The sequence below is a fragment of the Oreochromis aureus genome, linkage group 17 (assembly GCF_013358895.1).
Source record: "Oreochromis aureus strain Israel breed Guangdong linkage group 17, ZZ_aureus, whole genome shotgun sequence".
NCBI classification, from domain to species: domain Eukaryota; kingdom Metazoa; phylum Chordata; class Actinopteri; order Cichliformes; family Cichlidae; genus Oreochromis; species Oreochromis aureus.
In genome coordinates, this window is record NC_052958.1 from 7,017,271 (window position 1) to 7,044,357 (window position 27,087).

General features: G+C 40.8%; 2 protein-coding genes across 5 annotated transcripts in view; one reads left to right on the top strand and one right to left on the bottom strand.

Annotated features, from left to right (window-relative positions):
• LOC116328706 (dynamin-1-like protein) lies at positions 1-12,253 on the top strand. 3 transcript variants are annotated; one of them, XM_031750555.2, is made up of 19 exons: positions 1-207; positions 1,235-1,376; positions 1,876-1,922; positions 2,007-2,078; positions 3,456-3,542; positions 3,934-4,096; positions 4,214-4,334; positions 4,680-4,811; positions 6,029-6,235; positions 6,456-6,576; positions 6,749-6,904; positions 6,985-7,074; positions 7,178-7,270; positions 7,783-7,836; positions 8,142-8,219; positions 9,075-9,206; positions 9,307-9,416; positions 10,510-10,669; positions 10,752-12,253. In XM_031750555.2, exons 1-19 carry the CDS (start codon positions 106-108, stop codon positions 10,806-10,808), a joined length of 2,124 nt encoding a protein of 707 aa, XP_031606415.1. In that variant the 5' UTR covers positions 1-105; the 3' UTR covers positions 10,809-12,253. The 3 variants fall into 3 exon arrangements, with proteins under 3 accessions (XP_031606415.1, XP_031606416.1, XP_031606417.1); XM_031750556.2 differs by having other exon boundaries at positions 1,235-1,373; XM_031750557.2 differs by lacking the exon at positions 8,142-8,219.
• Positions 11,699-27,087, bottom strand: part of tnnt2e (troponin T2e, cardiac) — a 19,817-nt gene continuing 4,428 nt past the window's right edge. The window contains exons 2-17 of one of the 2 annotated variants that reach the window (XM_031750558.2): positions 25,841-25,900; positions 25,741-25,748; positions 25,629-25,652; positions 23,328-23,351; positions 22,764-22,787; positions 22,522-22,536; positions 22,073-22,096; positions 21,809-21,839; positions 21,638-21,698; positions 19,972-20,088; positions 19,781-19,858; positions 18,758-18,871; positions 18,513-18,625; positions 18,255-18,345; positions 15,779-15,816; positions 11,699-11,885 (exon numbers count right to left, since the gene is read on the bottom strand). In XM_031750558.2, the coding sequence (XP_031606418.1) occupies positions 11,846-11,885; positions 15,779-15,816; positions 18,255-18,345; positions 18,513-18,625; positions 18,758-18,871; positions 19,781-19,858; positions 19,972-20,088; positions 21,638-21,698; positions 21,809-21,839; positions 22,073-22,096; positions 22,522-22,536; positions 22,764-22,787; positions 23,328-23,351; positions 25,629-25,652; positions 25,741-25,748; positions 25,841-25,884 (846 nt within the window). In that variant the 5' untranslated portion in view covers positions 25,885-25,900 and the 3' untranslated portion in view covers positions 11,699-11,845. Of the gene's footprint in view, positions 11,886-15,778; positions 15,817-18,254; positions 18,346-18,512; positions 18,626-18,757; positions 18,872-19,780; positions 19,859-19,971; positions 20,089-21,637; positions 21,699-21,808; positions 21,840-22,072; positions 22,097-22,521; positions 22,537-22,763; positions 22,788-23,327; positions 23,352-23,529; positions 23,904-25,628; positions 25,653-25,740; positions 25,749-25,840; positions 25,901-27,087 lie in introns of those variants that run through there. The other variant, XM_039600643.1, reaches the window with a different exon arrangement.

Sequence of the window (27,087 nt, forward strand, 5' to 3'; positions counted from 1 at the left end):
TCCGGTGGGTGTTGTTGCAATGGTGGTGTCAGAGGGACATTGAATGACTTTGGCTCCATCACGGAAAAAATACGGATTTATTAGGTTGATTCAGCATTCACGAGCATGGAGGCTCTTATCCCCGTCATAAACAAGCTCCAGGATGTGTTCAACACAGTAGGGGCGGATATTATCCAGCTGCCGCAGATTGCAGTAGTGGGGACTCAGGTAAAAGGCTGACTGGGAACATTTTGCTCAGCAGGCTGTCATGCTAGCCAGATAACCTTGTTTTAATGATATACATGTATGTAGGAGGACTAAGAGAGTAGCATTTACTGCACCGTGATACAGATTCGCATATCAAAATGACGCAAAGGCCGTGTCTGGGAGTTCTGCTAAATTGTCACTTCTTCTTTTTGACAGCTAATAAACAGATACGCGGAGTCTGACCTGACGAGAGCAATTAAGTCTATTTTGATCACCATTAATTATATCCAGATCCTCATCTAACTTCTGTAGACTAAAACTAGGACATAGCCCGAGGAAGAGGTAGAATTAGCTTAGCGGAGCTCCAAGATCATAAGATCAGCCTTATGCTGTTGTGTTAAATCAGAAAGAAGATGCCACAGTTGTGACTGTTTATTGAAACTAATCTGACAAGGAAAAGTAATTTTCATCAGTTAGCTTTGATCTTTGGTAGTTTGCTAAAAATATTTGAAACCCCTGGTTCCATATGTTTTTGAAATTCTTAAATCTTACCCATCACAAATAACTAAAAAAGACACCTAAGCTATCAAAGAATGAACTAAAAGTAAACATTCTTACCAATTATAAGCTGCTACTGCATACATGCTTGTGTTAATAGAGGAAGTTCCAAATAACAAGGTTGTATGTACAGGTAGACTGTGTGAACCAAATTTTCTGGCTAAATGCTCCATTTCCAGCTGCCTCACTGACCTGATATTCAAATCTTTTGTTTGCAAGGTGCAGCCAGTCAGGGAATTGGCCTTAAAAAGAGAGGAGCTAAAATGGCTTGTTTCAGACAGTAGATGAACTGAGGAGCTACATTAAGGCCCTGTATAGGCTAAATAAGGATAAATTGTGAATGATGTAAAGCTGCAAAGCTACCAAGAATTTAAAAATGGGGTTGGAAAAGGGCATAATAGGTCCCCTTTAAACAACAAAACTAAACTATAACAAGCCAACTCTCTGGTGCTTCAACTCATATCTTTTTTTGATGCACTTCTGCCTGCAGAGTAGTGGAAAGAGCTCTGTGTTGGAGAGCCTGGTGGGGAGGGACTTGCTGCCCCGTGGGACCGGCATTGTAACCAGGAGACCTCTAATCCTCCAGCTAGTCCACGTGGATCCTGGAGACACAAGGAAACATGATGAAGGTGGTATGTACTATGAACTGTAGTAACCCTTTTGGTCTTTAAACTTTTGTCTTTTTTTTAATACAACACACACACACACACACACACACACACACACACACACACACACACACACACAAGGGGCAAACAAACACATGCTTGTAATCTTTGGCATCCTGTGTGAAAGATTTCCTGCCCCAGTTCTAAAATCCTGTCTCTATCACTGTCTTTCCAACAACTTGCAGATGTCATGGTGTGAAAAGCACTGTACTTCAAGGAGGTGTATTGTACAGGTGTCTTAATGTTTAGTAACCTGCATCACCTTCTTAGCTCTACCCCCTCCTCCTCCTCAAAAGCACCACCTGTGATTCCAGCTGCTTTTATTCACCACACCAGTAAATGTCACCAGGCATCAGTCCTCGCATTAACTGCCATTACGCTCAGGCTCCCGCACAGAGTAGCTTCTTTAATAGCCAGCACCTGTGTCGGCCTGCTTTAAGAATGTTTTTAATCTGGTTCACAGGCAGAGACACTGAAGAGTGGGGCAAATTTCTACACACTAAAAATAAGGTATGTGTTATTGTGATACTAAAAAGAATTCAGTCTCCTGACCCATACTTCTTGTGATATTGTTGTTGTTGCTTTTCTTTACAGATCTACACAGATTTTGATGAAATCAGGCAAGAAATTGAGAATGAAACCGAGCGAATATCTGGGAATAATAAGGTGAGATGTGGGTTGAACATTTTCTAAAGCCAGTGGGGTCATTGAGGATAAAATCATTATAGGATATTTCTTACTTATTTTGCTTGTCAGAAACCCAACTTTAAACTGTGGGCCACCTACAGTCAAACTAGGAGTTAGAATAGAATAAAATAGAATAGAACAGAATAAACCTTTACTATACCACTGATGAGAAATTTGGGTGTTACACAGCTCTTATAGCAGGGGGAAATATAAAATATAAAAGGAAGACACAAAGTGGTCCTGAAGTTTGTATATACAGGTAACAATGTATAGAAAAAAATTGATATGTATAAAATGTACAGTGAACAAACAAGCTGGTGAGTAAGATGACCAAAAGGATGTTAAACTGTGTTATAGAGTCTAACAGCTGCTGGTAAGAATGACCTGCGGTAGCGCTCCTTCCTACACTGTGGATCTAAAAGTCCACTGCTGAACGAGCTGCTCAGTGCTCGTACAGTCTCATGCAGGGGGTGGGAGGTGTTGGCCATGATGGATGTTAGCTTAGACAACATCATCTCCTCCCCAACCTGCTCGATGGACTTCAGCGGACAGTCCAGGATAGAGCTGGCCCTCCTGACCAGTTTGTTGAGTTTCCCTCTGTCCCTCTCTGCCATTCCACCACTCCATCAGACCACAGATTAAAAGATAGCAGACGCCACCACAGTATCGTAAAGCATCCTTAGGAGTGTCCTGTTCAACCCGAAGGATCTCGGGGGTCCAAGGAGACGACTTAGGCCCTTTTTGTAGAGTGCATTTGTGTTCGTGGACCAGTCCAGTTTGTTATTGAGGTGAACACCCAGGTATTTGTACTCCTCCAGCATTTCAGTGTCCAAACCCTGGATGTTCACTGGTGTAGTAGGGGGTGGCTTCTTGCTGAAGTCAATCACCAGCTCCTTTGTCTTGCTGGCATTGATGCGAAGATAGTTAACAGCTATACATACAGTAGTAAAAACAGAGAATTAAAATAATCCACCTGCAGCACAACTTTTAAACTAAATGCTTTGAAAACAGCCAGTGAAAGTGTGACTCTGGTTTAGGTCAGTGACTCTAGAGGGGTTTGGAGGAGCTGTCAGGAGCTGAATTTGCGAGGCCTTTGGGTTATTAGCATAACCACAGTTCTTTGAGTATTTACAGTGCAACTTCTTTTCCTAAAGCAACCAAATATGGGGGCCGTTGCCTACCTGGACCATTGTCCAAAATGCCCCCCTCCCTCCACACACACACACACACACACACACACACACACACACACACACACACACACACACACACACACACACACACACCTACCTCCATAAAGCAGTACTAAGTTATTAAATCCACACTCCACTTTCCCCTTTTCTTGTCCCTCTGCAGGGAATCAGCGATGAACCCATTCATCTGAAGATTTTCTCTCCTCATGTCGTTAACCTCACACTGGTTGATCTGCCAGGAATCACTAAGGTAACGTTTGCTCCAGCTCCCCAAGACAAGTCTTTGATCATCGTGCACCCCAAGGGAAATTAATTGTACAACACCTCCTTTCTTAAAAGTTTTATTCATTAAAGAGCACTAAAATGCGTTAAAAAAAAGCTTTACCTTATAAGTCTGGTCACCGATGTTAATTTCCCCATCTGGTCAATGCTTTTGTGTATTTCATTTTTGTAGATGGCTGGGAATTAATGTTTTTCAACCGTGTGCTATGAAAGCCTCAGGGTATCCAGGCTTTGATTCCAGCCTCATTAGTTGGTCCCCTCTGGTTGGACATGTTAATTTGACAAAACCCCTACTTTATTGTCTGACTCAAAACAACGGGTGCTGTGTCTTTCCTTGTAATTGGAATTTCTCCTTTCAGGTGCCTGTGGGTGATCAGCCTAAGGACATCGAGATTCAGATAAGAGATTTAATCCTGAAGCACATCTCTAACCCCAACTGCATTATCCTGGCTGTCACGGCGGCTAACACAGACATGGCTACCTCGGAGGCCCTCAAGGTGGCCCGGGAAGTCGACCCAGATGGTAAGAAAAACCAAATGGGAGCCATGTTCTAAAACTAGTAAAATAATGAGTCTTTTAAAGGTGTAATCTAGTGGCAGTGGGTTATAGTGCCCTTTGTGAATGACTGTAATTCATCAGGCAGGAGGACATTGGCTGTGGTGACCAAGCTGGACCTGATGGACGCTGGTACCGACGCTATGGATGTACTGATGGGCAGAGTCATCCCTGTCAAACTCGGCATAATCGGAGTAGTCAACAGGTCTCACAAACATCACACAAACCGCTGCTCATAATGAGTATGATTTCATATCAGAGATGAATGGCTCAGTGGAGATGTCGAGAGAGGAGTGCCACATCAATTTTTAATGCTCCTAGTAAAGGCTAATGTCAGGATCTATTGTTTGTGTTCCTTTATCACTGTCGTGCCATTGAGGGGGAAGATTTAATAAAAGCGTTTCAGTTTTTGTGCACATCAATCACCATTAGACTTCTGGGAAAAAATACGAGAAAGTACCGTAAAACTGACTTTTTCCTGTAAACGTCTTTTTTTTTTCTTTTCTTTTTTTTTTTCCTTTTTCTTTTTTTGGTATGTTTGAACTTTTAGGAGCCAGCTGGACATCAACAATAAAAAGTCTGTGGCTGATGCAATTCGTGATGAACACGCTTTCCTGCAGAAGAAATATCCATCACTTGCCAACAGAAATGGAACCAAGTACCTGGCCAGAACCCTGAACAGGTAAAAGTAACGGCACCCTGATGATTTATACTTTAATGTCTAAATCACATCGAGACGATGGAAGAAAGTTGCATTTTCAAGCACCATTCAAAAGCTAGTTGGTGAAGTAGAGATGATGTATCTGTTGGCTGATATTGGCCTATTGGAGATTATTCTGTTCTTGCGCCTGTGTTTATGCTGTCCTGTATGTGGCCATATGAAAATTAGTTCTAAAAACAAAAACAAGAAGTGTAAATGATGCTTGGGGTAATTTAGAAGTAGCTTTATTACATAGACGGACAGAAGCAGTGGGCTGCCTGTATATTACATATGTTACTTCACATGAAAGTAGAAAGCAGTAAACACAGAGTAAAACACAAAGACAGTTAAAGACATTGCAAATTAAAAATGTGTACCTCAAGCACAAAAATTCCAGGGCTTCAGGAGATGCTTAAAACACCCAGAAGACTTCCAGGCTCCAGGGGGAGAGTGTTCCACAGCGTCGGACCCAAAATGGCAAACACACAGTTCTTAGTGTTACCTAAGATGCCTTGCAGACCTAAAATTAAACTACAGATATGCAGACAGAGCCTTGTCAGAATCATTTACATTATATTACTGGATAATTGTTATGTATTAATGTGTATATCACTTTAATATTGCAGATGGAGATTATTTTATTTACCTGTGTATTGAAAAATGATTTTCAGATTTATAGAGGGTGAGAGCCTCCTTGTGTCTCTCCCTCTGAGTATGTCCCTGGATATGAGGCATCAGTAGATTCACTACTGATGTACTGTGGCGTTAGACCATTGACTTGAATCCTCAATTAATGGCATCAGAACCACGGTGATGTTTGATCATAAAAAAAAGGTGGTTTGAAGGGCAGCGTTTAAGAGTATATAGTGTTGTTTAGTTTGTGTTACTTAGGCTAGATGGGGCTTTTGGATTGTTAACACCAGTGATAAGAGAACAGCGTGTGATCCAGACTGTTGCCAGTGGGGTGCATGAACAGTAATTGTTTATGTGTGTGTTATTTTCAGGCATTTCAAGCTGTTTGTTTGCAGAATGTCTTCATTGTCATATATACTAGACAATGCCCAAGTAGTGCTTCCTCTGTGAAGATGCTGTCTGCATAGATATGGAGCAGCCCTGGCATTAATTACAGGCATCAGCGCATGTTGCTGTTGTCCGTCCTAGAAAAGGTAATGCTCTGCCCTTTGCTGTCCTAATATCAGGCTACTGATGCATCACATTCGAGACTGTCTCCCTGAGCTGAAGACACGGATCAACGTCCTGGCAGCACAGTACCAGTCCCTGCTCAGCAGCTACGGGGAACCTGTGGAGGACCAAAGTGCCACCTTGCTCCAGCTCATCACCAAGTTCGCCACAGAGTACTGCAACACCATCGAGGGCACGGCCAAATACATCGAGACAGCAGAGCTGTGAGTAGTAGTCTCTGTGCCACTCCTCCGACATGCCACATGGTGACGCTGTTGATCCGGTGCAGGGAGAAATGAGCAAAACAGCTGCATTGGTTTCATCATTTAATATGATCCAAATTGTAAGTTGAGGCACGCACAGCCTCTGCGAGGGAAGAGCTGACAGGAGCGGAGGCCATGGGGTTCACATCACAGCTAATATCCCCCCGCTGCTATTTTTCAGGTGCGGCGGAGCCAGAATTTGTTACATATTCCACGAGACCTTCGGTAGGACGCTGGAGTCCGTGGATCCTCTGGGGGGACTGAGCACCATAGATATCCTAACGGCCATAAGGAACGCCACAGTGAGTCGTCAGTCGTCGCATGACGTCATTAGCGTCACTGCAGCTTGTCCTCTCACACCTGCGTTCAGTAATCTGTTGTAAAACAAGATGAAAAAGACTTTATCTGTCATACAGCTTATCTGTTCACCACACGTTGCTGACCTGCACTTCCTCCCCCGCCTCCCTGCATTAGGGCCCTCGACCTTCCCTGTTCGTGCCCGAGGTTTCCTTCGAGCTGCTGGTAAAGAAGCAGGTGAAACGCCTGGAGGAACCCAGTCTGCGCTGCGTGGAGCTGGTCCACGAGGAGATGCAGAGGATCATCCAGCACTGCAGCAACTACAGCACACAGGTGGCTAACGGGCCCGGCGTGCACTCAGCTCGCCTTTGCTCGCGTGCAATCATTAACGTTCATGTCGCTTCACTCTGCAGGAGCTGCAGAGATTCCCTAAGCTGCACGAAGCCATCGTAGAAGTGGTCACCTCCCTCCTGAGGAAGAGACTGCCCATCACCAACGAGATGGTACCGGTGCCTTCACTTCTCTTTGCACGTGTGCATTTATCTCCTGCGGTCAGGTTTTAGCGGCAAGTAGAATCACTGTAAGCTGTCTTCATTCTCGCCGCAGGTTCACAACTTGGTTGCAATCGAGCTGGCCTATATCAACACCAAACACCCGGACTTTGCAGACGCATGTGGGGTCATGAATAACAACATAGAGGTTTGTACTCATGTGGAAAGAATAAAGACATGAGATATGAGAAAATGCGTGGAAGCGAAATGATGGCGGCAGTATTTGGAAATTAAGAAGCAACTGATTACACTGAACCCATGTTAGTGATATTTAATTGTATTTTATTACTGCATCTAAAAGTTCAAGTGATATAGAGCAGGGTGATCCAGCTCTGTTCAAAACTCACTTATTACCCAAATAATTTCATGCAGTGTTTTGAATACTGGTCACTTGTGTTTTCAATAAGACTCTTTGTGAACTTCAGTAATTATATTTTTCTAATTTAGGAAGTCATTTGAGTTTTTCCTTCATGTCTATTAAATTATTTATATTATAAACAGAATAACTAACAGTGCTACATGATGAAATGTGTTTGAAATGAGCAAAGTTGTTGGTTTCTCTAATCATCTTGCCAGTAAATTATTTTCCATATTTTTTTTCTTTCTAAGAAGTGTCAAAAACCATCAACTGTTCAGACGTGTGTTTTTGTATGTTTCTAGGAGCAAAGGAGAAACAGGATGAGGGAAATGCCCGCTGCAGTTCCCAGGGATAAGGTAAAAGAAAGCGATTGTGTTTTCAAATATAACCGTAGCTCATGTGTTGTAACATTTGGTCGCAGGCTGCAGTGTCCCAGTATAAAGGAGACTTGTGCGGCGTTAATCACTCGGAGCGCTGCTGAATGATGATCCGTGAACCAAATGCTTCGGATAGTTTCCATCAAGGAATTTTATCCCACATCTCTTCTCTCCTCTTGCCTCAGCTTATGACAGCCAGACCTTTTCTTCTGTCTTTCCACATTTCTTCTCAGTGCTTTCTTTTTCCTTCCTCTCCCCCATTCCTCCTCTCGTATTCATGCTAGTCTGGCAAAGGCCCGGCTGGCCCAACTGCGGTGTCTGGCGAGCCCCCTGCGTCTGGAGCAGAGATGGACGGTGCCAAGGTGGGCACACATGCAGCCTGCTGGCTCTGTGCCTGGCTGGCTGTGGAGCTGCTGGTGGCGATGGATGGATGGATGATGGGTGGATGATGGGCATGGTCTGCTGGCATGCACTCTGATCTTTGTCTGCTAATGGCGTGCTCTTATTTTGCTTTCCCTCAGCCTGTGTGGACTTGCACTGACAACCATTGTGTTCCCTGAAGTCTGTTGAACCCAAAGTTTGTCTAACAGAAAAAAAAAAAGATTTCTTTCCCTTTCTAACCTCTTAATACTGTATGTGCAGGCTTTTGTTTTTAGATTCCAGAAATTTTGAGGTAGATAATAATCCTACCTCTGTGTATCTAATTAATCCTCCTTTCTTTTTCTTTTTCTTTTTTGTAAGCTATGCTAACAGTTCATGTTCCTCAGGGAATAAAGCGTGCTGACTTTGGTGACCCCTTGACTTTTCCTCTTACTTAATTTGTGACGTGACTGGGTTCCCCCTTCATCTGAATTGTAGCCGTGTTGAAATTGCTTCACTTTTTCCAAGCATCTCCCTTAGGTGTACTTTGTTTTTAATGCTAATAAGCATGCTAACCTGCTTTGATAGTGTTGCCATTGATGTCTGAAGTTAACATTTATACTTGCAGAGCTGTTGGCATGGCTTCTGTCATGTTTTCTCTCTAACTTGTGCATTAAGAGCACAGAGACATAAACTTTCATTTGATTAATCCGGTCTCTTTTTTTAACATGCCTGTTTTGTGTTAGCAGTGCATATGAGTCCTACTTCAACCATCACTTTCTGCAAATGTCATACTGTAATGATATTAAGGTTTCTAGATAGTGGAAAAGCATTTTTATCATTCTTTTTTTTTCCAGGCCCCACCTGCAGGGGCTCAGGGGGAGCAGGACGGCATGGGAAGCTGGAGGGGCATGCTGAAGAAAGGGGAGGAAGCCCCCGGCTCAGGACCCGGAAGCCCACTTAAAGGAGCGGTCAACCTACTAGATGTGGTAACTTAACACTGGCCTTCCAGCGTGGCTCGTATTAAACATGACAGTCTATTAATGAAGGATTAAAACACTAGCCTTCCCTTTTTCTTCCCTTCTGCAGCCTGTGCCTGTCGCCAGGAAGCTGTCGTCACGCGAGCAGCGGGACTGTGAGGTCATCGAGCGCCTCATCAAGTCTTACTTCCTCATTGTCCGCAAGAACATCCAGGACAGGTAGGCCCTCCCACCTGCTCCTCTTTTGTTTATTGCCATCAAATCCTACTTAAAGAGACCAAAAACCAACACTAAGACAGATCTGCTAACACAGTGTGTGCAGCTGAAGCCTCATTTCTAGTATTCCCCTTGACTGCTCGAGCGCCATTGTTGTCCAGAAATCAGAATTTAAAATGCATCAGTGAGCCGCTGTGTTGGATTGTTTTTATTAGCGACCAGAGCAACTGTACCTTATTTTCACTAAATCTCTCATATATAATATCTCTGCCTCTTTATATGCTCAGTAGTGCACCAAATGAGCAGTAATCTGTTTGTGAATAGTCCAGTAAATGGATTTAAAAAAAAAAGTCTTGTCTGAGTAAAATTTATACATTCACTTCTAGAAAACTAATGAGCCTTTTAAAAAATGAAATTATATACAGACATCGGTGATGGGAAATTGCAGCTCCCCTACTATACTGAGGTGATCCGGTGGTTCTGCTGATTTTGTGCATGCTTTGTCCCCTGGGAGGAAAAGGTCGCTGCAAATCAATGCAAAGTCGATCTGAGTGATCACTGTCATCCTGTGATGAAACATTTCTATTCTCTGGGATCAGGCTGCAAAGGCACCCCCGTCCACAGGGCACGAGGTGGGGGTCACTGAATGGTTTATGAGGATGAAAATTATGTAAATCACACGCCTTTGCACACACCGGACTTGAGCAGCTGTGAGAATTTTAAGAAAGAAGTGTTTTGCTAATGTTTTTATGTGACGTCTGTATTGGTGGCCTGTTTCTACACATGTATGTCAGTAGACATCAGTGGAAATTTGGGAAGCACAGCGACCGACACTACAGGACATGTTGTAAACACCATCCTTTAAAACGCCTCCCTTTCCTCTTGGGAGGAGAAAGCGCCCTTTAAAGCTCAGGAAGATTAAATCCGTCATATTTAGCTCCTGCTTAAACAGCTCAGTACTCGGACAGGCGTGGCCACCTGGCGGTTCAAAGTCGAGCCACCTCTGTCTGGGGAAACGACGCCATCGCCGGGCCATCTTGCCGCCTTGTTCTCAACCATCTGTTCGGTCTGTTTCCTCTTTCTCTCTCTGCGGCAGCGTGCCAAAGGCAGTGATGCACTTCCTGGTCAACCATGTGAAGGACAGCCTCCAGAGCGAGCTCGTTGGCCAGCTGTATAAATCTGGCCTCCTCAACGACCTGCTGACCGAGTCTGAAGACATGGCCCAGCGGCGTAAGGAAGCCGCTGACATGCTACAGGTAACAGGTTCCCACGTTTGAGCAGTGCTCGAGTTTTCTCCGGTGTACAGTCACTTCAATACTTGTTCACATTTGTCCACAGGCGTTGCAGAGGGCCAGTCAGGTGATAGCAGAGATCAGGGAAACACATCTGTGGTGAAGGAGAGGCAGGGAAAAAAACGCATCCCAGGCTGTTACCTCCTCGTCACACCCAAAGGACCGATGCTCCACGGATTCATCATGTCTGAACTTGAAGTTTTGGATTTGCTACCATGAAAATATTCTGATCTCTGCTTCGGTGTACAGAGCTACTTGAAAGGAGCGAAACTCGTGTTGTTCACTAAAAAAGTGTAGTGTTGTCTGGAGCACATGAAAATGCACTGCCTCTGTTTGCTAACGGTAAAATGTCGCCACCCACGACTGCAGGAGGAACTGAGAGTGCAGCCAAAGGCAGTGCACTTCGTTTTTGCCAAAGTGTGGTTAACCAGTATGGAAATGGACTTTTGTGCAATGCTGAAATCAAAGTTTTTGATGCCATTTTTTGACAGCTCAGCAAAGCATTCAATATTTTGGCTCCAGGTTATATACTCAAAAAAAGAAAAGTAATGTATTTAAAATATTCAGCTTCTAATTCGCAGCCTTTTCATTTAGGAGTAGCTATCACCTGTCAGAAACCATCAAACCTCCATCATCTTAATCTTTGCACTGTTATCACTGCACTGTACTGTAGAGCAAGTCCATTAACCTGACACTGTATTGCCATCAGAGTCTTTATTTATTACTGTGTTATTTAAATGTGTGGATAATTTCCAGAGCACCGTAGCAGGAAGTCATTTAATTAAGTTTACATATCGCTGCCTATGTGTAAAGAAAATTCATGGTGCACTGTGGTTCTGTGTGTGGTTCCCAAAAGAAAAAAAATAAATAAAAAGCGGTATTTTACTGCCAGTTAATTGGTTTGAATTCATATGTGCAAAGAGCGAGGATTAGTGAAAAGAAGAGAGTGATTCATTTCTGAGATAATTTAACATGAAAACACACAAACGGGCATAAAAGCACAAGTCTGTTTATTGTTTGTAAAGGCTAACGGCTAAAAGGCACAAAACTGTGATTACTGAAGTGCAGCTTGAGAACAAATTCCAACACGGGCACTTGTGGTGAGATGGCTCCACGGAGAATATATGTCGACGTTTCCGTCTATCTCACTCTGCCCTTGGCCTTTCCTCTCCCTTTGGCGCTGTGAAGTCAGACAAAAATATTCAACTGTTCAGCATGTGTGCATACATGAATATTTTTAAGTTAAACTGCATAGTTTACACATATTTGAACCTCCACATTACCACATTTCTCCTGCTATGTAAAGCATTAAAATTAAAACAAATAAGCTATTGAAGTTGTAATCATGAATAAATATGAACTGATCCTGTGAACATCTTTTTGAAATTCACTTGGAGTGACAGACTTTTGAAAAAAAGGACAATTTACTGATCTTAAATTTAAAAAATAAGCAGCATTTAATAAAAGTGTGAATAGACACAAGATAAAAGACTTGATAACGGTAAGCTGGATGTGGAGAAAATAAACAGTGTTTAACTATTTCCTTCACCTGCTTGCAGTTATGATTATTTCATAATGTCTTTTACATTTTCAGTGCTCTAGCTTGGCAAAGGAGGCAGGGAGTCTCTATTTATTTCTTTGATTACTAACTAAGGCTAAAAGTACCCAGGGGGTAATTCTGTAACTGGGGTACATGAAAACATTATTTTAATTGTTAGAATTAAAATAAGAAACTTTAACCATTACTCATATCAGACTGTTTAGTATGGAAGCTTGTTGTTGCCAGTGCAGAAAAATGTTTTCAGGTTGGTATCTTAGTGCTGCCCGCAGTTTTTTTTTTTTTGTTTTTTTTTTTGCTTTTAGAGACAGAAACAAACTAAATAGTTAAGTACTAGAAAACAAAAGTTAAAAGAAATGTGAATATGATTAAAGGGGATAAAGCTAGCTAAAGAGAAAGCTAATAGCTGAAATTATGATAATTTGAACCTTTTAGCTAATGATATAAAAAACATTTAAAGTACATATGGAAACATTAATGTATGGCTAAACTGGAATTGTTAGCTGACAATGCAAACTAAATAGCTGGAAACAGTCAAGTGAAAGAACGTTTTCAGAGCAGGGGCGGGTCTAGAGAAATTTGGTTAGGGTGGAATGAGGGTGGCATGGACATCAAATGGGGTGGCAAAATCAAAGCCACTTCTTTACACATTCAGGCCTTACATTCTGTAATATGTACTATATATGGTTAAAACAGGGTTTCCCAACTGAACAAAAATGTCACAAAAAGCCTATTTATAATTTTTCCTCGTGCACCAGGTACAGCTGAATTGGTTCGGTATACAATTTTTGCTTTCTTCTGACCACTACTTATCCTAGGGCCTTCATCTGGGTTGGAACCCAGGTCACCTGGTTTGGTTAGATTAACTACTTCTTCTTTACAAATATTTATCTATTGCTATTATGCGCTGCGTCATCTCACAGCATGACTATTATGGAATTTCTTCTTCGTCTTCTTCTGTTTTACTGGCAGTTGGCAACCCATTTAATTACAGCAGGTACTTGTACTGCCCTCTCGTGAAGGAGAATGTAATTGTTAATAATAATCAGGTGAAACCAGATAATCTTCCACGGCACACCTATGTGCCGAGGCACAGTGGCTGGGAAACACGGTTAAATTACATCAAATACAACATATTTACACATTTCATATAAACATTGTCTGTAACTTTCTTATTGTCTTTAGTAAAAATAATTAAATATTTCAGTTACATAAAGAAATGTGAATTTTAATTTTATGTACTGTATAGCCTTTATAATAAATAACCATGTAGCCCAATAAGTATGAAATCCAGAAAACTACACAACATGAGGTGGATAAGTTAGAAATACAAGTCTAACTTTTTATGTTTCACAATCTTTTCACTATTTATTTTTTAATGGGGTGGGGTGGGGACCTCATGCACATGCCACCCCATGCCACCACACTTAATCCGCCCCTGTTTCACAGGACTTTACACCCTTACTACCTTTACTGCGTTTACAGTTTTTAGAAGGCAAGTAGCATGACTTCTTTAGACAGGTTTCCAGGAGAAAGCTGCTTCTCTTTTAAAAAGAACATAACAGCACAGCTTAGATTTGCAAAGGTGCATCTGAACAAACCACAAAACTTCTGGAACAAACAGTGGAGAGTTTTGCCCATAACGCACAGCACAAACGAAAAAACAGCAAATTAGCACAAACGCCTCATACCAGCTGTCAGATGTGAGGCCATCGTGTGAGGCAAGCTAAAGTTTGGCCCAAACTGAGTAACAGAACAGGACAGTGATCCCAAACACAGCAGCAAATCTACCACAGAATGGCTGAAAAATAAAAGAATCATAATGTCGCAATGGCCCACGCCAAGTCCAGACCTCAACCTGAGTGAAATGCTGTGGCAGGACCTTGAGAGAGCTATGCATAAATGAATGCCTGCAAACCTCAATGAACTGAAGCACACTGGGTGGGCAAAAGTTTCTCCAGAATGATGTGAGAGTCTGATAAAGCCAAACAGAAAAAGAAGGACTTCAAGTTGATGCTACTAAAAGTGTTTCTACAAGCAAATGAATTATGGGATGTGCAAAGTTTTTCACTGGACTGTAAAAGCTTTTTTCATGATCATACACAAGCATAAACATTAAAGTACAGAAAATTTAAAGTAGGGTTAAAATATTTGTCTTAAGGTATGACCATAACGTTGACAATTTGGATAAATAGGTAAAAATAAATATATGTCATATAAATTACAATATAATCTTCTATCCTATATGCAGAATATGGATAAACTGAAAAAATACTGTATCGAAATGAGTGGTGACTAAAAGAGGTGTTGAAAGGTTAATAATTAAACTGGCGAGTCAAAAATAAAAACAGACAAATAAAACTGTTTTATTTAACTATTGATGCCATCGCCACTGAATATCAAATACATGTCAAAACAAGCTGCGGTTTCATTTTAACCAAATAAAAAGAGTGGAAATGACATTTAAAATATCTTGTGCCATGTTGGTACCTCAGTGTCTGGTACTTGAATGACAGTACATTTCCTTGTCTGCATATAGATTGGTTTTGGGTTACGTTTCCTTAGTGTTTATACTAAGTGGTGCCCCATGTGCTATATGAAAATAAGAGGGACAGCAAGAAAGAGCTGTGATAGATGAAAGGAAAGGGCAAATGCCAAAGCATCATTCTATTAGACAGGGACAAAAGACACAATTTTACACTGAACACAGCTGGCAAACGACGACTGTGTCCTCACCTTTGATGTGCAGCCGCTGTCTGTTTTGCACAATTGCCCATAAGATCTGATACAGTCATAAAAATACAGGCTGCTTCGACACACAACTCACACTGTCTGTCCAAATTTTTGACATACTAGAAATCAAAACTGAAAAATGTAAAGGATGAATTGGGAAAGTGTTGTAACAGCATTTAAGAGAATAGAAACCAGAACAAGATGATAAAAATAAATAAAAGAAACTGCATACAAACCTAAAAAAGGTTGCAATACACAAGAACTACAAGAATTGCTATTAACGAGGTGATCTTTTTCATGTCTGTTTCAAACAAAAACAAGTTTGGCTACGTTTTCACGTGCCTGTGATAATTTGTAGCTCAGCTAAGACATCACATGTTCCCGATTGATATTATACAGCATTATGTGAATTTTGGAGGCTTTGAGTGTAAGAGATAAGTCACAAGGCCCGAGAAAAAATGTATAAACGACCAAATTCTTTTTCTGAATAATAGATATCCAATTTTCCCAGTGGGCCAAATGAGCAACTCACTTGTGTTGTTGGCTTCACCAATAAACTGAACACAGATGTGCTCAGTGTTAATGTAATTTCTTTATAAAAAAAAAAAGAAGGGAGAATTAAATGAATTACCCACCCCTGGATTAGATTTCTCCAGGCGTGTTTAATTGAAAGAAAAAAAAAAATCAGCTTAATACACAACAACATTTTTAAAGAAATTCTAATGATGTCCTCAGTGCAAGTATGAGCCACACCTGAAGGGTGGTTCATAGATGTTACTTACCTCTGGTTGTTCTGAACACGAACCTGGAGCAGAGTGATCTGTAGAGGAAGAAACATGGAGGACATGCTGAGTCTAGGAAAAACAACAGACGCCAGCTGAGCCAACAAAGGAGGATCTTCTGGTTCTGTTAGTAACTAGCTAACAGTATATTCTCCTACATAATTTTATGTCCGCATGGCAACCTGTTCTGGTGACACAGTCTATATTTAAGACATATTTTAAACAGATTGAAAGCTAATATTCGGATTACTGCTCATGTGTAACTTGGTGAATGTGTAAATTAAATTGTGCTTCCAGACACACGGAAGTAAACGAGGATTTTAGAAAGACTTTATTGCCACACTGAATATGAAGCTACTTGCCTCTCCCCTATGTAATAAAACCTCGAATGCAGCATCCATGGCAGATATTCAGTTGACAGTTCCAAGTAAAAGATTTGGAAAAACCACAGTTGCCATCTGCTTTAAATACGCAACACTGATAAAATATGCTAATGAATGCTATTTAAAAGTCCCAACATAATGCTAAAACAAACCTGAGAATGAACACATTCTGTCTTATTAATTTAAAGTGAACCTACTATACTTTTGTTATTTTCTGTCAATTATATAATGTTGGACATTCAATTCAATTCAATTCAATTTTATTTATATAGCGCCAAATCATAACAGAAGTCGCCTCAAGGCGCTTTATATTGTACAGTAGATCGCACAATAATACATACAGAGAAAAACCCAACAATCATATGACCCCCTATGAGCAAGCACTTTGGCGACAGTGGGAAGGAAAAACTCCCTTTGGGTTCCTGCAGCTGGTCCGTCAGGTTATTGTCTCCCCAGAAACACTTCCCTTGTGTTTTTTCCTATTTCCTATTTCTGTTTTCGTTTTTCCTATTTCCGTTGTGTTTTGTGTGCTTTTGCAGCATTTTTCTTATTGCTGGTGTTTTCTTAAGTTGCAGTTCGTTTGGCCTCTCAGGGCCACCGTAGTTACGACACCACTGGCAGTCCTGACAGGTAGCTTCACCCCCCCCCCCTCACTGGACACTAGCATGAAAGTAACGAAGGCTACTGCTGCTAGCACTGCTAACATTAGCTCAGCTGTACAAACTAACAAAAAGTGCTACAAGATTTAGCAACATTTGAAACACTATGTGCTGGGGTTTTCTTCCTGTTAAATTGAGTTTTTCCTTCCCACTGTTACCAAGTGGTTGCTCATGGGGGGTCGTCTGATTGTTTGGGTTTTCTTTCTGATATTGTAAGGTTTTACCCTACAATGCAAAGCACCTTCAGGCACCAACTGCTGTTATTAATATAAATTAAATAGAATTAAACTGAATGAGATCAATAAGGAGGCAATTAATGGTTTCATGTAGCTCCTAAAATGTACACAAAATATTTGTTTGGCCAAATTTGATCTTTGTACATTTAATATGTGCGCTTTAAAATTTTTTCTTTGGATTTTCTCTCTTTTAGACTAGTTGACTAGCCTATTTTTTCCACTTTGTTTAAATGACCAGCAAATTAGTCAGAAGGCGGCCTTAAAGAAAGAGAGAACATAAAACAGCTTTTATTTGACAGTGAGTTAAATGTTAGGGTGTGCAAAAAGACCCGGTATCATGTTTTTTGAATTGTAAATCATACAAAGTGAAAGTACAAAGTCTACAAATAAAAACACGGAAATCGCCATATCAGGGACCCGTGAACTCTTTTCCCCTTGGACGCCTACTAGGGGTAACCCTTGTTCCTCTTTTCTGAACTGAGTGGTTTCTGTCATAATTCAGGCCTCCTTCTGGAACCAAATGACTTTCTCCCTGTACAGCTTAGTAGGGCTATTATTGGAAAAACCCGGAACCTATTTTACTGATTGTCAAAGCACGTCTGACTTGTCAAATCTTGCCATTAAGGGTACAGGAGAGGTCATCAGATGTTGTTTTTTAGGTTAAAGAGTTAATGTGAATCTTGTTATATCAGATTGTTGTTCCGCTAAAAGAATCAAAACCTTAGGAACAAAGGAAATAATTTTAAAAAACCCTGTTTCCTTTGTCTCATGTCTCTGCCTTCTTGTAAGTCAGACCTCAAGTACTGTCTCGACTCTGTACTGTCTCCTAAGGTCCTGGATTAAACGGCCACACGCTAGCTTCACTGGCACACACCACTGTTTTCACCTCCTGTTTATAACTTACTGTGTCAGCGGTCAGTCAGCTCTGGTTCAGCCCTTTGAGACTCAGTTTGTGACCCTTTGACACACAGACCGAAAAACCAGGAGGCTCAGACTCGTCTTTAACAGTTACTCACAAATTCTGCTGCTCAGTGATGCAGATCTGGAGCACGCTGATCATTTAAATAGAATGACCTTGCATTAAGTTTGATTACACTTAGCTGATATTTTAACAGGTGCAAATAAAAGCTTGTAGATCAAAAACCGGTGTTCGGTATGTCATTGCACAGCACGTAATATCCCGAGGCAAAATACTTACATCATATTTCTGTCTCATCAGTGTCTTGGTGAAGTCAAACTTCTCAGCCTCCAACATCCACAGCCACTGAAAGAGCTCATTGGCCTTCTCCCTTTTAATCAAAACCAGGAGGAGTACAAAAAGTGAAAACCTAAAGGCCAAAAGGCTCAAAGTGTAATGGGAGGTAGATGGGAGTTTATGCACCACCAAATCACCTGCAGCAGACTTGAAATGTGGATTTAGGTGTTTGAGCAGAACTGTGAACAGTAGTGTCCTTACTTCAGTTTGTCCTCGTTGAGATGCTCGATGTTGAGAGGTTTCTTCCTCTCCGCCAGGATCTTTCGTTTCTTCTCTCTCTCCGTCTGCTTCTTCGCTCCCCGCTTTCCGTCTTGCTGGATGTGAGATTTAATGAACGTGTAAAATAAGGAAGGGACCGCATTTACATAATAAACAGGCAAACTGTGAAGCTGATCATATTTCCTGTTGCTTTGAATGCAAATGTGTGCGCGCGTGTGATTACTCACCCTCTGCTGGAAGCCAGAGTACTGCTGAGTCATGTTTGTGAGAGCCTTCTTCTTCTTGGCGTCCTCGTCCTGCTTCTTGCGGGCCTCTTCCTGTTCCTTCCTCTCCTTTTCTTCCTGTGACACGGATTAAAGAACACTGAGAAAATGAAACCATCTGTCCACTTGTCTTTCCAGCCACTAAAACAGGACTGAATATAGCATCCTCCAAACGTCCTGACATCCTCTGATGTCATAAAAAAGAATGGAGCTTCCACTCTTGTTCATTCTCAAAAAGTTCAGAATATTGGTTTTATGTGAGCAAGGCTATTGTATTGTGCAATCAAGGTTATTTTGCACATAAGATTAACTTATATGTGCAAAATACATAAATAATATTTTTACTGCCACTTGGGGGCAGCAGAAACAAGCTGTGAATCCATCACTGACATATTCTCATGTTTTAAGATTTTACATTTTTAAATTAATTTGCCTACTTACATTTCAAGCATTCACTTGGAGATGTGTTTGTGACCATAGCAAGTCTAACACTAGTCTAATACTTCTTTACAATTCTGGCTCCTCTTAAGAGAAATATTTAGCTCTACACTTGCTAACAATGAAAATGAAGTTTTATAAAGTTGACAGTCTGAATCAGTGGATCAAAAGTCATCATTTGACCCATTGTGATTATTAAAAATGTTGAGGGAAGGTTTAAAGTAGAAAAATGAAATTTTAAAATGGAAAGCAAATATCCAAGTGCAAAGACTTTGTGTTTATCCCAGTTTATGGAATCTGATTCAAATGTAAATTTTCACTAGCCATTAAAAAGCCAGTGCGTTACATTACATGAAAACAGGGGACAAACAGATCCACGATGGTTCTTTTTTAAAATTAATTAGGCATTTGCAGACTGTACTCTAATTCTGTTCAGGAACGTGGGTAAAACCACAGCGTGTCAGCTCCTGGGGGCAGGACACTCTTCATTTATTGCAAACATTGTCACATTCTGAAAAAAGGCAGAGGCAACTGCATCTAGAAACTCACAGCAAGACGATTCTGCCTCTCCTTCTCATGCTCGGCTCTGATCCTCTGTTGCTCAGCTCTCTCAGCACGACGCTTCTCCTAATCATCCATGCCCACACGCAAACACAACCACACACACATAAACAGAGTGTAATTGTTTGCTGGGTGGTGCATCACTGTAGCGATCTGGCACGCTTTCCTGGAATACTTACAATCCTGTTAACGAGAGAGATGAGCTCCTCCTCGTCCTTCTTTCTCTGAATGAAGTGGGCCTCGATCAGAGATTGCAGCTCAGTCAGATCCTTCTCCTGACGCTTCCTGTGGATATCCTGCAGTCACGTATAGATGTTTTTAGTTCTCTACTGAACACGACTCGTATGCATATCATCTCCAGTACTGGCATCACACTAAGATCTACATTTTGGCAAGAAAAACAGGCAGACACCCACTAGTACAGCACACATGAAACTTTGATTATATACACTAACTGATCCCTTTATTACTGCATGTTAATACAAATTTCTAATCACCCAATAACTTAGCACATGGCAGCAACTCAGTGGTTTTAGGCATGTAGGCATGATCGAGAAGTTCAAAGTTAGTGTCAAGTAAGGTGTTTAAAGTGACTTTGAATGTGGCGTGGTTGTTATAGTATTTTGGAAATCTGCTGAGATATTCCCACACAAACATCTCTAAGGTTTGGAGAAAGTGCTCGGAAAAACAAGAAAACATCCAGTGAGCAGCGGTTCTTTGGGTGAAAATGCCAGAGGTCAGAGGAGAATGGACCGGATCCTTCAAGCTGACAGGAACTCAAATAATCCCTTGTTACAATAAAGGTATGCAAAAAGCATCTCTGAACACACAACAAATTTAACCTAGAAGGAAATGACAGAAATACAGCAGCAGAAGACCACACCTGGTGTCAGTTAAGAACAGGAACCAGGCTGTCATTCACAGAAGCTCACCAAAGTTGAAGAATAGAAGATTGGAAAAAAAGTCGCCTGGTCTGATGAGTCTTGATTTCTGCTGTGATGCTCAAATGGTCGAGTCCGAAATTGTTGCATAGGCAACATGCCAATATGGATCCATCTTGTTGTGTATCAGCGGTTCAGGCTCCCACAGTGTGGGGGCACACCTTAGCCATCCTAATACCAACTGAGCATCATTTAAACACCACAGCCTACCTGAGTGTTGTTGCTGACTGTGTCCAACCCTCTATAACCACAGTGTACCCATCTTCTGATAACTGCACTATGTCACAAAGCTCATTAGCTAGTTTAGTCATCCTAAACTAGTTTCTTGAACATGACAATGAGTTCACTGTACTCAAATAGTCTTCACAGTCACCAGATCTCAATCCATTAGAGCACCTCTGGGATGTGGCAGAACAGGAAATTCATATGATTGGCGAGTAGCCGAGAACTCTGCAGCATCTGTGTGATGCTGTCATGTCGATATGGACCAAAATCTCAGAGGAAGGATTCTTGTTGAATCTATGCCACCAAGATTAAAGGCAGTTTTGAAGGTAAAAGCGGGTCCAACATGGGCCACCTAATAAAAAAGTGGCTGCTGAGTGTATCTTTTTAACTGAAGAGGACCTGTACTTATAACCAAAGCTTTATCAAGAGCTGTGCTTGACACCCACTTGTAGATACATGCAAAAGTCAGATAAGCCTTTGATTATGTCTTTTTAAGTGTGCATCCACCTACTCATTTTTTAATTAGAAATTAATACTTGGGTTTTTTTGTATGTTGCCAAAAAAAAAGATCTATTTTAACTTCATGTTTAGAAATAGTGCTGCTCTCCCCATCTAACTCCAAGGCAAGCCATGTTGAAAAATGCCACACTGTTTCTTTAAATTGGCTTCAGTCACTCACATCAAAGTCGACTTTTTCTCCCTCAGGTATCTTTGGCACAGTCAGCGGTGGTGCAAACAGCCTGAAATATAACATCTCTGTGTTACAATGAGAAGAACTTTGAACAACCTTATTGCAAGTTGGATAAACTCATTAAAATTCAAATAACAAAAAAACAAAACCCAGCCCTACTTTGGTTTAGGTTTGGATTCATCTGTCGTATCTGCAACAGAGAAAATAATAACTTATTATGGGCGTATGTGTGTGTATCCAGTGTCCTAAAAGCTTTATTTTATTGGATTTTTCCATTATTTTAGCAGTGATGGAGAGCATCTGTGGATTTTTTATTTCCTTTTGTTTGGTTATCAAAGGCGGGTTGAAGACACCAGACATTTTTGGTAAACTAGAGCAGTGATCAAGCTATTTTCATAAGGCCTTATCAGCATGTAAGAGTACCTTCATCCACAGCTGGAGACTCGGCTGCAAAAGGACAAAGGAAAATGTTAGTGCATCAGCAGGTGGAATGCAAATGGATTTCCTTTTATTATTTCCAAACTCCATTTCACTCAGCTCTGATATTTACCCTGTGTCTATTGATATGAAAATCTTTCTTGCATGTCAGGGGCGGAAATGGAGTCTAAATCGTTTCTGTATAACGTGTCAAACTAGAGTTGGTCTAAGTACTCTTGGGGTTGCAAGCCATGAGCCTTAGTTTACCTTGAAACAGTGGAAGCATCTCTTTGATAAATGTGTATCAACCATGAGGGCCAAAATAAAATTGAACGATAGTGAGATATTTACGCTGCAAATGAATGCCTCGGTATGGGAGAAAATCAAAACAATTGGATTTTATTACCTGACAAAGATGTGCACAAAAACAACTGATATAGTCTTGTATACATTACCATCTTCTGCAGGCTCTTGGCGAGGGCAAGGCGGGGAGACAGTAGATGAGGATTGCAGGAAATGGAAAACAACTTATCAATTAAGACTGCTCGTAGATGGACAAGGCACTGAACACATTTGTTATGTTTATTAAATAATAGAACGCTAAAGTTAAGGAAAATAACAAGAACAGTTGGTGATGAAACCCTCGCAAGTAGGCTGTAATTTCCTATAAAGCTAAAAGGGAAAAAGAGGTCATTACCTTCAGCTGTTGAAACCGGGGGTTCTGAGGGGCGAGAGTAATGAAAATATGATTAGATGCTGTCACTCTTTAATCGATGCAATGCATTTTCCTTCTTAAAACAATCAAGACATGTTTGCCGTGGGATAAACACGACTAAATGAATATCAAACATGTGTGATCTGAAATGAAAATTGAATTTCAACACCCAGAGCACTTCTTGCATTGCACGCAGTCGCTTTTGTCTGAGTAGGTGTCTCTATTTTTTTTCATTTTTCAAAGATCCTGGTAAATAAATCTGCCAAACTCAGCAGGCGACTCCTGGGGAGCCAAACATATAATTAGCGAGTACTGAACATGGGAACGTTAATAATGATTTAGTTCAGGAGGTAATGATGAAGTGAACGAAGTATCGTTTCAATTTGATGTGGAAACGGGAGAGACGATGTTAAAAATAATTTTTTTAGATTTCACTGATCTCATCTGATGTTTACTGTGGTGCATATTTCTCCATAAATATTGTTACAATTGAGGAAAAACATTCCTTCGCAATGGAGGAGAAAAAAATTTACAAAGAAGAATTACCTTCGACTTCAGGAACAGCTTCTTCTGCAAAGCAAGAACAGTGAAGTAAACTTATTGAAGTAAACTTCTGTTGCTGTTGGGTGAATACAACAACAACACACAAAAAAGGGCATGATACAACAGAAACAGCCACAATACTATCCCACAAGAGTGTAAGTAAAGAAACATGCTTTGTTTACAGACAAAAAAAAGTCATACAAACCTTTTTCTTTCAGCATCTCCATGACTGAGTGAACAAAATATGGATTAGTGGATCAATGAGACTCTTGCAGACAGCTTGCGGCTGGGTTTTGGTCACACTCTGAGCACTGTGATGTTGTCTCTTGGGGATGCACTGAGAAGCAGTGCTGGTGTTTGACATTCATTTTGAGCAAAGCTAAAAACTGAACCCGAGAGCGGTTTGCAACGGGCCAGATATCAAAGCCAAGTCTGAGCACATGTTTTATATATGACTATTACCACACGCTTATCAGCGCTGGAAGGAATGCTCCTCTCCTTTACAAAAGTAGCCTCTGAATGCATCAGTGTAAAAGTTCTCCAAAATGAAAAGTTTGATAAGTAGGGTAGCAGGAATTTCTGTTGGTCATGTACTGTCACAGGTACCTTTTGATAGAGCCAGGCTAGCTTTTCTGTTTCCTGTAATTGTGGTTAATGGGAGAGGTTTTGTTAGGGTAAAGAAACCAAGTTTACTTGGTTAAGTTTGAGAAAATATTGTGGTTTGGCTAGCCTGTCTGACATGCGCATATTTGTGCCAACCTGAGCTAGCAGATGCTCCCAAACTCATCAAGCTAGCCAATGCAACCAAATTTACCAGCTGTAAACTGTACTATACTACACTCCACACTTTATTAGTTCCACTACTACTGAGTTGGACCCTTTTTGCTTTCCCAACTGTCTTAAGCCTTTGTGGCATAGATTCAGCAAGGTGATGGGGACTTTCCTCAGAGGAAGGGTGGATCGTCATGTTATTATTGCCAAATTCCAACCCTACTCAGTATCACAGCAGACACAGAGACTCATCAGACTAAGTTTTTACAATCTTCTGTTGTCCAGTTTTGTAAGCCCTTATGAGTTATAGCCTGCTGCTTTGCAATTTAGAGATGCTCTTCTGCATACCTTGGTTGTAACAATGATTATTTGAGTTACTGTGATCTGGCCATTCTCCTCTGACATCAGAAAGGGATTTTTGGGGCCATGGAGATAGCTTTGTGAGAAACTTCCAGCAGATCAGGAGTTTCTGAGATACTCAGAATCAACGACCATGCAAAGTTTAAAGATTCTCAGTTTGAACTGCGTCAAACAGGTCATTTTGACCATGTCTGCATGCTGCAATAAGTTGCTGGCACATGACTGGCTGATTAGATATTTACAATAATGAGCAGATGAGTAGGTGTGCCTGTTTAAGTGACTGGTGAGTGCAGTTCTTAAAATGAATGCATTCCAAAAAAACAGATGTTATGCAACTCATAACTAAGAGTAAAGGGGTCTGAAGAAGAGCATATCAAAGGTAGAGAGAAGTTTGCCTTTTTTCTTCTTTTTAATTTTCTTTCACAGCTGAGCTGAGTTTAGGAGACAAAGTACTTGGTTATGTTTAGAAACAGACTGTGGTTTGGCATAAAACACACCCTTTCAATAACATAACCATGATTTAGAGAGGCTTACTGGAAGAAAACCTTCACTCACATTAACATTATTGCCTGGAAATAAGTCACGTGACAAGAGACGTATAAGCATGGAGGTAGGGGTAAAATTACTGTACAAATACAATAAATATATGGGAATGCATCTCATCTGGAAAATAGCTGTTTTGGGGATAGGTGATTTAAAAATGCTGCTGTTGCCACTGAGAAATTAATATAATCAAATGTGAAGCTATTGCACGACATATAAAAAGAGTAAGCCTGGTGTATTTTAACAAAGGCCCATGTAGCTACAGCCACAGTGGAGTGAAAGTAGCATATTTAAGTAAACTTTTTCTCTAAAATTCAAACTGATTAGAAAGAATCAAATCGGCAGCCTGGTTAGTAAACCTGTCAGAAGACTAAAACCCACAGTACACTGTATACATACTGACATGAACTGTACAGTCCTGAAAATGTCATGGAGACATTTCCAATATAAACTGACGGCTAAACATGAGCTGACACATCAGTGTTGACAGAGAGGTTGTTTACATTCAAAAAGAAAACACACACAGCCAGCTTGCTATGGCTTTTTATCCCTGACAGCAGACACTGTAATGGCAACAGACACACCGGAAACAAGATGAAGCACACGCGAAGCCACGCAAGAAGCCTTTACCTTCCTCTTGCTGTGTCTCTGCCTCTGAGCAGACATAATCAGGTCAGCGTATGGAAGCAAGGAATGACATTTTGGTATATAAAGAGCAAATTCTCACAAAACCTTTACTTACCTTCCTCCCTGAAAATACAGGAAGCAAAGACGTAAACTTTAAAATCAGCTGATTTTGTGTATTTATAGCTGTATTTTGAGGGTGTAGTGAAGGTACTCACAGAATCTCCTCGATAACTTCTACTTCTAGCTCTTGATCACACATCTTGGATCACAGTTACCTGCATTGGACAGCAAAGCATCAAAAAGCGCGAATCTGAGTCGCCACACAAATTTAATTTGATACATTTTTACATAAGAAAAGAAGCAGCTGTTGAAACAACACAAAATCATACCCACACGTATCCATCCGGGTCATTAGGGCTTTCACATTTATTCATACATTTCACAAATTTTCGTGCAGTGATTGCTATGATTGTTTGTTTTCTTGACATTCCCGCTCTTTATCTCATTGCCTGTAATGTTTTCACAAGCCCTTGAGATTTTTTTCCCCCCTCGAACAGATGGTTTGCATCTTTCTTCTTTTCTTCTCCTTTCGGTACTTTTATCATTTGTGCAAACAACTAAACCAAAAATCTACAAAAAGATATATAAATAAAAAAACTTGGCTACATGCTGCGAGATTGGAGCAGTTGTAGAATCCGAAATGATTCCACCATGGGCACTGCAGGCAGAGGCCCAGGGCTTTAAACAGCTCCAGGCCTAATCCTCAGCCATTTCCTTTTGGCGCTGATCAAGGCTGCAGTCAGCCGACTAGAGTCTGAACAGCACTGAAAATATCAGGCTTGCATGAGTTCTTCGGGGATGCACTGATGTATCTGCAGCCACACATATTGCATTGGCTTTGATACGTACACTCGTAAACAGTTTCCCAGGTACTCAAAAGGCTTTGAAGTAGTGCAAGAAATGTCCATCATAACAGGTGTTATTTAGCGTGATGGCAATGCTTAACTTAATATATTTCTTTTAAAAGCAGTTCTATTTGATTTCAGTACAAGCTCGGTTTATTAAGGGGTCATTACCCTCTTTTTGTTTACTTTGAAATCAATTTTCTTGTCATGATCCGTACTATCAGGCTGAGTGGCTGCGGTTCCGAATTTCGATTTCTAAAGTCTAAGAGGGTAACCTTGATACAGCCACGAGGATGTCATGAGGGTTAAGCTAGACTTGTAACAAAAAGATTGTGTTATAAAATTGTAGCGTGGGGTTTAAAAGAAGTGTGTGTTTACCCAATGCATGAGTGGACTACTGTTTTGAAGGCTTACGCTTGAGATTTCAGATGTAGCCATCTTGGCACATCTGTCATTCACTGTAATATTAAAACAAAATGTATTCACAATAGAAACAAAAGCCAGTGTTCAACCAAACAACCAAAAGCCGGGTAAGGTAGAGGGGTGGATCTGATTCT

What these genes read in the sequence shown, in the direction of transcription:
- LOC116328706 (XM_031750555.2), top strand. Translation starts at nt 106, where the DNA reads ATGGAGGCTCTTATCCCCGTCATAAACAAGCTCCAGGATGTGTTCAAC. An exon ending in GAATATCTGGGAATAATAAG is followed by an intron (nt 2,079 to 3,455) that starts GTGAGATGTGGG and finishes GTCCCTCTGCAG; the next exon opens with GGAATCAGCGATGAACCCAT. An exon ending in CGCAAGAACATCCAGGACAG is followed by an intron (nt 9,417 to 10,509) that starts GTAGGCCCTCCC and finishes TCTCTGCGGCAG; the next exon opens with CGTGCCAAAGGCAGTGATGC.